Below are 12,400 nucleotides of genomic sequence, written 5' to 3' on the forward strand. Positions count from 1 at the left end.
TTGTTGTGTATTAATACAAATATACCCAGAGACTTAACACTGCTTTTGTGCAGATATGTGTTTTCTAAGTGAATATATTGTAAAATGTAATTTATTCCTGTGATGCAAAGCTGAATTTTCTATATCATTAGTGCAGACAGACGTCTCAGTTCCACAGCATACATGTGACATACAAAAAATAAATAGAAATAATCATCAGAAATGATGCATCATGAGAGGAATGTGTTTGAGGGGTTAGAGTCGTCTCTTCCACTTACAGTAGTTTGTTGACTTGTGTGTGAGCTGAAATAACTTCAGTATAAATCTTTCCAGAAGGCGGAGCAGATGGAGCATCCGCCTCAGATTCAGGACAGGAATTCTGCTGCTCCGTCTCCTCTTTTCCTCGTGAGTCCACCTGATCCAGGAGCACTGTTGCCGTGGCGATCGTGGCAGTGACGTCCCATTGTTGGAATCCAGCAGCTGGTGAAATGCAGCGAGTCGAGATCACGTTACAGTATAAACCACTCCAGCTGGAGCTGCTGCTTTCAACCAAACATATCTGAGACTTATTAAAACAGGATAATCATATGAGAAGTGGTCATAACATTATCTATACTGCATATGCCTTTATGGACTAAAAATGAATAACACTTATTTTGATACAGGAGAGAAATATGTATATGGTAGAAGTTTATTTTGTGAAATTTGCCATATAAAATCAATTTTTATTTGGATGTTAAATATCTAATTTTCCTCTAAAATATATACCCCCCTCCCCCCTTCATCATCATAGTTCTGTTTAATTTACTCTCTGGAAACATTAATTAACATAAAATTATAATTTTACTCACCCTCATGATGTTCCAAACCTGACTTTCTTTCTTCTGTGAGACACAACAGAAGATATTTTGCAGAATGTTGGCTGGAAAACACTGGACCCCATTTACTTTCATTGTGTGGACAAAAAAGAAAAAAAAGAAAAGAGGAACAGAACAGAACAGAGAAAAAAATGCTCTTTTTGTCTTCATTTGGAAGAAATAATTATCTATTTATTTTAGAACTATGTTTAGTGCAAAACTTTTCAGATTCACTTAACATATTTAAAAAAAAATAACTTACCTTATTTTTTTTTTTTTTTTTTTATTTTGAGAAAGATGTTAATATATATTAGAATTAATGAAGACTCTTCTGTGGCTTAATACATATAATTTAAGTTTATCTCTATACAACACTTTATACAGTAGCCTACAGATCTTTCCAAGAAGCTTTACAGTATTAAACAGTGTTAAATAACAGATGCAAAATTTAAATCTCTAACATGAAAAAGTGTCAATATTCAGCTCCGTTAATTTCAGAGTTGATTCAGTTGAGTTCTTTAGTAAAATGTAATGCATCATAATCATCTTGGGATGTTTTTGTTTATTTTAATATAACGTAAAATCAATTTCAGAACGTTAATTTGAGCAGCTTCTGACTCGACCAATCATGTGAGTTTGTGGGCGGGGCTATCAGTTGAACTGACCAATGACAGACAGGGGGAGTGTTCGTTAAACGTGTTTGAAAACACGTAGCGGTTAGGATGCGTGTGTGTGTTCCGCGCTGGAATCATCCAGTAGATCCAGCGATGCCAAGCCTGCTGAAACCGAGCAGATCCACAAATAGATTCTTCTACATTAAAGGTGATAATAATCCAGCTCTCGTTACATAATCACTCATAAACGATGCCCCCGGGAAGCGCGCGGTGATTAATGGCGGGAATCGAGAGGATTCTTCAGCTGATATGCGATAGCTCAGCGGAATGCCCGCTAAAGTTAAAACACACACCTTTTAACCATTGCAAGTTATGTAAATTTTGGGACAAATCGATCATAGAATAATGTTTATAAAACGGAATCTTGTTAATATTTGATATAGCTTAAAGTTCTCACAATTTTGAGAGAAAACGTTATTAGAACAACGTTCTCAGAATGTCCTTAAGATGTTATTTGTACTAGAATGATCTAAGAAACGGAGTAAAGGTTTAAGTAACAAATATTTTGGTGAAAATAAAGTTAGTACGTTGTTGAAAGAGGTTTTTGTAACTCTTAAATAACTATAATAATAACAAGAAAACTTCACATTTTAACGTTCTTAGAAAACTGGACATTTCAGTGTTTTAGGAAACATTTCAAAACAATGTTCCCACTATGTTTTTAGGACCTAAATTTGTTGCCTGTGAAGACCCAAATTCCAGCTAGCAACGTTCTCAGAACAAGGTTCCATCAAAGTTATGAACAAACGTTCTTCCAGTAATGTTAATCGAATGTTTGTTTAAAGTTGTCTGGTCTATAAGAATGTTTGCAAATCGTTATAACAAATAATGGTATTTATACATCGTTCATGGAATATTATATTTAGACATTTACGTTAAGAGAATGTTCAAAAGTAAAGTTTCCATAATAGCCTATTGTAAAACGATAGAATAGCATGAATAACAAAAAGTTTGTCAAAATCTAAACATTTTTTGATGAACGTGCAACTGAAATGTTTTGGTAATAAAACGTTCCATGAATGCTGCTGTGTTAACATTTTGAGATCGCTGTTGAAGACCAGCTGGATTAACTTTCTATTAATATTACTCGAAGAACGTTTGTTCATAACTTTGTGAGAACCTTGCCAGAACCTTAGCCAGAGTTCTGAGATCGTTCCTTGTTAGCTGAGCAAATTTTCCTGTCATGTTCATGATGCTGTTTCTGTATGAACTGATGGTCAGAATCAGTTTATATTTGATCATCTTCAGTGATCGCTGAAGCTGCTCGAAGCAATCTTGAATATTTGCACAGAAAGTAACGGGATCCTGATGAGGCTTGGAGCAGTGCTGTGGAGGTTCATCACAGTGTTGAGGTTTGATCAGATCTCATTCACGTCTCTAGTGTCCACAGGTGTTCATCTATAAATACTGCTGTCATTTGTTGCTATCAGTGTTACACTGGCGTCTCAAGAGACCAGCTCTATTTAAAAAGCTTGGCATTTCTTCTGCGAGTCTTTTGCCAGGACAATCAACACAAAAACACATGTTTCCTGGCGGCAGACAGAGCTTCACATTAGTGAAGGGGTATGGCTATTAACTAGGGACACAAAAATGGAAACAGCTTAGACTAGTCTTAAAATACAGTCATTTAATTTATTTTTTAATGCAAAACTGGTCATAAATTTTGAAAACTATGTTCTAAGAATGCTCCCAATAAGTTACAAAATCTTTATGTCTGAATTTTAAGTTTTTTAAGTGTATTATTATTATTACTTGTTATGCCAACATCGAGGGAATATTAAATTTGACCATTATGGAAACATTATGTTTTGAATGTTCTCTTAATGTTCTGATGCAAGTAGCTCGTCAGATTCAGAACTGTGTTTGTGTGCTAAATATATCAGCTCCTGAGATGTCAGTGGTTGAAGGTGAGAGAGACTGAGGGATGATTAACATGGAAAGAAAAGTAATTGAGCTTTCATGTTTAACAAGTGTTCAGAAATATGGTTGATCATTGTTATGGTAGCTGTGTGTTTTTATTTGTGCTACCTACTGTCTGTTTATCAGTGAGTTATTGCACCGTATATATGCTGCATGTGATGTCACTGTGAATCAGGGGCGGATCTACCGGGGTGGGTGGCATTTGGCAGCAACCTGAGCAACCAATTAAAGGTTAGGGCCAATTTGAAAATTTACAAGCGCGAATCTTTCGAGCGCGAGTGATTCGTGATCCCGCTCCGAACTCCCGAACTGACTCAAATGATTCGCGAACCCGCTTTGAACTCCCGAACTCATTCAATGATTCGCGAACCCCAAACTCTAATAATTTACGAAGTATTAATATACTGTAATATTTTTGTTGTTGTTGTTGCTATAAAAACAGACTTAAGTCATCAATAGCCTTTAAAATGGCTTAAAATGCATTATATAAAATAAATAATGAGGCAATAATGATTGGTTAATAATAACACTGTTAAAATACATAATGTAGGCAAATACTAAATAAACTATTTATGTACATGTTATTACAAATGTCATGTGATTGCTGCTGTTACACTTACAGGACAATCAAATCCTTGTTTAGGATACTGACCAAACATTTCATTCAAATATTCACTTAATCTTTCATTTTTGGACACCTTTTTGCTATAGATGACACAGGCTTTATAATTTCTTCAACAAAAAACGTGCATATCACAACCCTTACAAAAATAAACCATGGTTTTATCATAGTAAAACTGCTTAGTTTCCTTTTGCATGATTTCTGAATGCTTGAGACTATAAAATAAATTAGAGTCATAATAAAGTTATAGCCACAGGTAAATGTGGAGAGCTACAATTGTGATTTGTAAATAATACAATTTATTCATTTAGTTTTTTATTTGATAAAAGTTATTTTTTCACCCCATAGTAGGTGTTTATTTCATCATCATATTTGAGGAAGGGGGCACAACAATAAATCCTGCTTATGGGAACCCTTAAGGTGTTGTTATACACGTCTCTGGGAATGTGTGCTCTACTACTACACACACACACACACACACACACACACACACACACTGAAGCACGCGTGGTGTTTTCAGCTCTTCACTATATTAACACATGATGTAGGCTACACATGTGCACGTCAGTGCGCTGTGAGAGGATTTCACCATTTCATTTGATAAAACTATCGTCATTCATTCGTATCGTATACACAGACAGACAGAAACGGCAATGTCTTTACGACAACCTGTCAGAATAAAAGTTTGGTCTAACTCAAAGAAATTATGTAAGACCAAAACAATAACACCATATTTTTCAGAAACAATTTCTAAAAGTACATTTGTATTTGTGCCTATAATGTTTATTTATTTATGATTATTGTCAGCTAATAAAAGCTATGCTTCAGGACCATATTCATATAACATCTAAGGCTAAATGTAGCTCTTGACTGGTTGAGTTAGATGATGATTAACACTAAACTGTAGAAAATCACTTGAGTCTCCCCAGCTGGAAATGTCATTGGCTGTTAAAATCTTGTGTTTCTTATAATAAATTGACATATTGATAACACTGAATCTTTTATAATGCTCTTAATGACATGTGGATGCATACTGTATGCATTAGTGAGTGTGTGGTGCTTATGGGGTATGGTCACTTATTCCTTATATGAACTGTTTCAAATGCAAGACATTGATTGCATGAGATTAAGTTTGTAAATGATAGCTGTGTCCTTTTGTAGTGTGCACATATATTTATCATCAATCTGTGATAACTGTGACTAAATTCAGTACATATACGTCTGCCATATGTTGCCACCCCGAATAAAATTCCTGCCCCCTTCTCGCCACCCCATCAATATTTCTCTAGATCCGCTCCTGAGTGAATGAATGTGAATCTGTTTCTGTTGACAGCTGCACATGTAAACAGTTCACTGGGGGTTATATATGATCATAGTGACGCTATGACAGCTCTGTACTACACAAATAATTATGTTTAACACTATGTAGAGACACGTGCACTTAACACAAACACTGTCACTATATCCATGGAGTATTATCCGCCATACTCTTTGACAGCAGTGGACACATATATAGCCATTAAAGGGTTGTATTGTTTAATCTCTGTTTGTTTATTTATTTATTTTAATGAGGATCCATTAATGACCTCAATTATTTATTGTGGTCATATGTTGAATGTGTCCATCTAGTGGCCACAGTGAAGAACTGTTGTGTAAATGCAGGATGAAGAGGACCATCACATCACATTTCTGTTTTTCTGTGCCATTGTGTCAACCAGATCCAGTTGTAGTCATGATTATACTGAAAAATTAGTCGTCAGTATTTTTGGTTTTCTAGAAGAGAAAGACTACATTTTAAACATGCTTTATTTGCCGACTTTGTAGTAGATTAAATGGACTATATAAATGTTGTATTGATTAGGAACTTTATTATGTTGCCATTATTCTGGCAAACATTGAATGCTCATCAAAGATTGGTTTATGCTCTCCATTTGTTTATTTCTTTGGGAATCACTTCATAACAGCTTAGAAACTGTTCTTCTCTAAGCGTGCAGTAAATGTGTGTCTCCATCAGATTTGTAGAAATGTAGCATTGCATCAGTGTCTCATCAATGGATGCTCTGCAGTGAATGGGTGCCGTCAGAATGAGAGTCTGATAAAAACATCACAATAATCCACAGCACTCCAGTCCATCAGTGAACATCTGGAGAAGACAAAAGATGAAACAAATCCAGCATTTTTAACTCATGATCCATAATAACACTTCCTCCAGTGAAAAAGTGCATCTCCCGTTGTCTCTCACATCAGAATCCAGAAACATCCGCTGCTTGATCTGTGCAGATTTCTCTCCTGATTCAGACCAGAACACTTTTTCACTGGAGGAAGTTTTATAAATGACTCATATTTTAGTTAAAAATGTCTTAATGATAATTAAAAAATAAGTTGAACGGGTCATATATATTTTGGTGTTGTATTCTGTTTTTCAGCCAAATTGTGTTAAATCTCTGCAGAGACGCCTTATTTTTTCATAACTTCAGATATTGCATTACCTTTTTAACCTATTGAGAGTACATAGGTACTGGCATTTAAACATTACATCTTTAAAAAAAAAAACATCTATTTCTTATGTATTTACTTATTTTTATATTGACTATGTGATGGCTGTCCAAAAACCCAATATGTATATTTTGTAATTAATATTTTTGTTGTATTTATTTGTTGGCTTCCATTCCAGACAACCTCTGTAAATACCCAGCATTATTTCTGCGCTCAGGTGAGACGGTCACGTGATGCTCCAGGTGAGACACAGGTGTAAGAGGAGGCCCTGTGCGCTCCATCCATTATTCAGACGGAGGAATCTGATTGGCTGCACGAGCTTGTGTCTGTGCACCGGTCGCGTTCTGTCTGTCTCTCTCTCTTCTGAACACCGTCTTCCTCAGAGTGTCTCCTGTGGGTCAAGAGAGTTACGGATCTGGTAAAGTCATTTATTTCATTATCATCAGTTATCTGTGTGCTGGTGTTAGTTGGAATGAAACTGATCCGAGATCAGCTCAGGGTTGAGCTCGTGTCTTCAGTTACATCTCTGGCAGGTGAAGGTGTTCTGTCACATCACAGAGCAAAAACCAAGGCATTTTAATTATGTATGTGTGCAGGAACTGAAGTATTTGCTCTAGAGTAATGTCTGTTAGGCTGATAGTGGTACAATGGACCTCTAGCAGTCAGTGCTTAGCTTTTTCTGCTTTGAGAATATTACAATGCAGTTTTTACTGTGTTGCTATGTGGTTATTCATATTTTAAGTGTTGCTATATATTGTCCAGGGTGTTCTGTTTATTTGTGAATCTTACTCATTTTCTTCACGGTAAAAAGTGACAGATACTGATTTTTTTCAGTAAAAACATTTTAATATAGTTTTGTTAAATTCTAGATAATTTTTTTTTTTCAATTAGCATTTTGAGAGGGTTTCGTGGTACTAGTTGATATTTATGCAGTAATATCCATTTTACATATAGATTGTATTTTTAAATATATATAATTATATAATAAAATCTATAGATTTTTTTTATTACTTTTCAATTTTGGAAGGCAGATTAGCACCATTTGGTTGTTAAAAAAGAAAGAAAAACATGTAATGCCATTGTGTTCCCACTAGTTGCCGCTAAAGCGCTCTCTAGAGTGGCATGTGAATTGCCTGGTTGTTTTTAGACATAATAACATTATTTTATTAGGTGGGAGATTTGAATATATATTTAAAAAAATCAGAAGACTACTTTTTGTCACATTTTAGATATTTTTAGAAATAGTGATTTGAAGTGCTAACGTGCTGATGTTTTGCATGACTCCAAAAGAGTTTTTTGGGTCAGTAAACGCATGTCCTAATGCAACATTTGTATTATCAACATGAATGTTAAAATCTCTGACATTAGTACTTTATCAACGGTAACCGAAAGGTCTGAGAGGAAATCTGCAACGTTTTTCAAAGTGACGTTTTTTTTTTTTTTTGTTTATTTGTTTGTTTGTTTGAGGATCACACCAGTTTCACCGAAGTGTGTTTTTTTTCCCATTCACTTCCAATGGTTGGTCATTTCTGACCAAAGACCAAGAGTCTAAAAAGTCACCAAGTTATGGAAAATTCTGATGAAGCTGTGATTAAAAAAAATTCAAAACTTAAAATTCTCCAGTCAGAAGTGACAGAAGACCACAGAAGGGCTAATGTGTTGCTATGTGCAGGGCTAGATTTACCTCTTAATATTTTTTTACACCTAATCCTATTAATAAATACTTTTACCACCCCAGCCAACACAATTAATCTCAATCATATAAATAAAAAATCAGTGTTCTCTATCACAGAATTACAAATAACTTATTTGTATATATAAGAACAATTTTGTGGCATAAAAATTTAAAGAGTTTGTTGTTTGTATCTTATTTATTTATTGTTAGTTTATTTTCTTGGTAAAATCTTTTTGTTGTTATTTTTTCACTGTTATATGAACCCTGTAGAATTAAAAGTAATTTTCCTTAGTGTAATTTGGGCCTGTAGAAGTTTTTTTTTTTCTAGTTTAAATATCTAAAAACTCTTAAATTAGGATGCATTTATTAGACAAAAACACTGACGAACAATATATAATCAAGTTTCCAGGGAAAACAGCAGTTATATATCTGCCAGTGGGGTAAGTAAAATAATCTTTATTTAAGAATATTTCACTTAAACCACTGGCAAAAATCACTTAATTTAGTTTTTCCCCTGAAGCAAGACTAAATATCTTACATCGTTTTTCTTATCTAGTAAATGCATTTTAATTTGAGTATTTTTAGATATTTTGACAAGAAATGAAACAAAAGTGCTGAATAAGACGAGCTGTTTTTGGCTGTGCATGCTTATGCATTAATCTGACCCTGGCTATGTGGTTTCTAACATGTGCTGTTGCTAAACTGTTCTGATTGATTTTAATTTGTAGTTGCTGTGCGTTTGCTACTAGGGTGTGCTTGGTGGGTTTGTACTGTCTGAAGTGTCTCTGTGTTCTCAGATCAAAGCTGAAGATGGTTTCTCCTGCGATCGCGTTGGCTTTTCTTCCGTTCTTGCTCACACTGATTATCCGTTACCGATATTATTTCGTGCTGCTGTATCGGGCTGTTCTTATCCGCTGGGTGCGGGACTGTCTGACGGGCCTCAGTCGAGAGGAGCGGGCGTTTCAGTACATCCTGACCCACGCCACACCCGGAGACGCCCAGAGCATCCTGGACACATTCGACCAGTGGTGCAGCAAAGTGGAGTTCATCAGCAACATCGGACCCAAGAAAGGTCATAAACACACTCACACATTAACACATCTATCATCATCATGTGTTCAGGTGGACTCACTTTTTTAATAGGTCTAAGTACTTATTTCTATTTCTATTTGTAGATGAAACATTTATTTTTTGTGACCCAAAAATGTCTCCCAACCATTGTAAATTGTTAAAGAGATTTAAAACAGTGTTTCTCAAAGAGGGACCCACAAGATGACTTAAAATGAATTAATATAAAATAAGCTAAAACAAATAAAAATCAGGATGTACCACCTCAACAACCGAGTATAGAAAATTTTGTCTATATTCAGATAAATTCAGATTATTCTCATGGAGCGCAGCTGGAAGAAAACAAAACCCGAGGTATTTTACATTGTATGGAAGGATAGTATTTCTACCTACAGAAAAGCTTAAAAGTGCTAGATATATATTAAGAGAGGCATTATCAGATGTTTTTATCTAAAGCAACTTACAAATGAGAACAATAGAAGAAATCAAACCCAACAAAAGAGCAAAAATATGTAAGATATGCTTACTTAAACAAATGCAACCCTAGGTGTTTATTTGATACAGTGGCCAAATCAACAACAAATTAAGCATCGACAGGTTCAGATATTTTCCAACAGCACACAGCAGATTTTTTTTGTTTGTTTGTTTGTTTTACTTAGTTCTGCTATTTCCTGTTTACCTCTATGAAGCTGCATTAATACAATCTGTGTTGTAAAAAGGTGACTCATCCGATAGTGTCAGTGCAGTAAAATCAGTAATATTCCTGGATATTAAGTGTCTTACAAAAACAAAAATAAGTACATAAACATGAATTAAGAAAGTAAATGGGGATAAAACATCATTGGCTGTCACGCAGGTAAGATTCTGGACCGGCTGCTGCAGGAACACTGTCCCATCACAGTGCTGGAACTGGGCACTCACTGCGGCTACAGCACAGTCCGCATCGCCCGCTCGCTGCCCATCGGCGCACGCATTTACTCCGTCGAGATGGACGAGAGAAATGCTCAAGTGGCTGAGAAAATCATACGGCTGGCAGGTTTTGATGAGGACATGGTGAGTTTATGAGACAAATTTAAAGGGCTTTTACATTTGTAAAAGAAGAACTTTTTTAATGTTAAAAAACAAAAAAGCAAGCCCTGCCCATATTTAAAAAGTAACCAGTGTTAGGGAAAGTTACTTTTATGTATTACAATATTGCGTCACTCCCTAAAAAAGTAACTAATTACAATTAATTATGTTCATTGGATCATTGAAGGTCAGTGCATAAAATGGGATTAAATATATAAAAGTTTATTTGTATTATTTAACATTTATTGCAGGTTTGTGTCATATTCGGAGTTGAATTTTTACAGTTTTGAATCATTTTTGAATCTTTTTTTATATAAAAGTGAGATGAATTAATACATGTTCCCATTTATTCTAGAGCTAAAGTAACATCTTACTCCTGATTTCTCTTAACATGGAGACAGGAGAGCTCTCAATCAACAAATAGGGGGAAAAACTAACAATCATTACTTATTTGAAAATGTAACTCATATATTCCATTGTAAAATAAAAACGTAATCTGATTACATAACTTGCGTTACTTGTAATGCTTTACCCCAACACTGAAAGTATGGTAATGCATTACTTTCCATAAAAAGTAACTAAGTTACGTAATTAGTTACTTTTTTAAGAAGTAACACTTACTCCTGATTTCTCTCAACTTGGGCACAGGAGAGCTTCCAACAATAAATGGGAAAAAGTAACTATTTTCCTGTAAATTAAAAAGTAATGCATTACTTTACTAGTTACTTGAAAAAAGTAATCCGACTACATAACTTTCCCCAAACAGTCATGGTAAAAGTAACGTAATGCATTCCTTTCCACAAAAAGTAAATAAATAACGTAATTCGTTACTGTTTTAGAAAGTAACGCAATATTTTAATGCTTTCCATTCCATGAAAAGTAAATAAATAACGTAATTCGTTACTTTTTTAACGCAATATTGTAATGCTTTCCTTTCCATGAAAAGTAAATAAATAACGTAATTCGTTACTTTTTTAGAATTTAACGCAATATTGTAATGCTTTCCTTTCCATGAAAAGTATATAAATAACGTAATTTGTTACTTTTTTTTAATTTAACGCAATATTGTAATGCTTTCCTTTCCATGAAAAATAAATAACGTAATTTGTTACTTTTTTTTAATTTAACGCAATATTGTAATGCTTTCCTTTCCATGAAAAATAAATAACGTAATTCGTTACTTTTTTAATGCAATATTGTAATGCTTTCCTTTCCATGAAAAGTAAATAAATAACGTAATTTGTTACTTTTTTTTAATTTAACGCAATATTGTAATGCTTTCCTTTCCATGAAAAATAAATAACGTAATTCGTTACTTTTTTAGAAAGTAACGCAATATTGTGATGCTTTCCTTTCCGTGAAAAGTAAATAAGTAACATAATTCGTTACTTTTTAGGAAGTGACACAATATTGTAATGTATTATTTTCCATAAAAAGTAACTAAGGTAATTAGTTACTTTTAGGAAGTAAAGCAGTATTGTAATGCATTACTTTAAGAGTAATTTTCCCCAAACACTGTGTTGGTCTGAGTGGTTTGATCTGTTGCTCAGGTGGAGCTGATCGTGCGTCCGTCGGATGAGGTGATCCCGCGTCTGCGTGAGGATTTCGGCGTGGAGCGTCTGGATCTGGTCTTCATGGATCACTGGAAGCGCTGTTACCTGCCGGACCTGCATCTGCTGGAGGGCAGCGGTCTGCTGGGTGAGGGCTCCATCATTCTGGCAGATAACGTCATCTTCCCCGGAGCGCCCAACTTCCTGCGACACGTGCGCCGCTCAGGCCTGTACGAGGTCAGAGTTCACCGTGCCACGCTGGAGTACATCCGTGGCATCCGTGACGGCATGGCCGAGCTCACCTTCCTCGGGATCAAGTAAAACACGCTTACAGGATGTTAAAGTGACACTCTGAACAGTTGGTGTCACAGCTTTCGTTTATTTGATGCTGGTTCACTAGCGTCAATCATCAGGTGATTAGCAACATTCACATTCATCCGAAGTGACTTGCGTTGCATTCAATGCACACATTAACATTTAATCGTTCCTTG

General features: G+C 35.1%; 2 protein-coding genes across 5 annotated transcripts in view; one reads left to right on the top strand and one right to left on the bottom strand.

Annotated features, from left to right (window-relative positions):
* Positions 1–12,400, bottom strand: part of LOC113114651 (leucine-rich repeat and fibronectin type III domain-containing protein 1-like) — a 680,315-nt gene that overhangs the window by 239,871 nt on the left and 428,044 nt on the right. The gene's annotated exons all lie outside the window — the stretch shown is intronic.
* Positions 1,560–12,400, top strand: part of tomt (transmembrane O-methyltransferase) — an 11,174-nt gene continuing 333 nt past the window's right edge. Inside the window, exons 1-5 of one of the 3 annotated variants that reach the window (XM_026281584.1) lie at positions 1,560–1,658; positions 6,727–6,966; positions 9,021–9,295; positions 10,148–10,344; positions 11,910–12,400. The exon at positions 11,910–12,400 is cut by the window's right edge and continues 333 nt beyond it. In XM_026281584.1, the coding sequence (XP_026137369.1) occupies positions 9,034–9,295; positions 10,148–10,344; positions 11,910–12,230 (780 nt within the window). In that variant the 5' untranslated portion in view covers positions 1,560–1,658; positions 6,727–6,966; positions 9,021–9,033 and the 3' untranslated portion in view covers positions 12,231–12,400. Of the gene's footprint in view, positions 1,659–2,612; positions 2,863–6,372; positions 9,296–10,147; positions 10,345–11,909 lie in introns of those variants that run through there. The other 2 variants (XM_026281583.1, XM_026281582.1) reach the window with 2 other exon arrangements.

This window comes from Carassius auratus, chromosome 15, assembly GCF_003368295.1.
Source record: "Carassius auratus strain Wakin chromosome 15, ASM336829v1, whole genome shotgun sequence".
In the NCBI taxonomy this organism is placed as follows: Eukaryota; Metazoa; Chordata; class Actinopteri; order Cypriniformes; family Cyprinidae; genus Carassius; species Carassius auratus.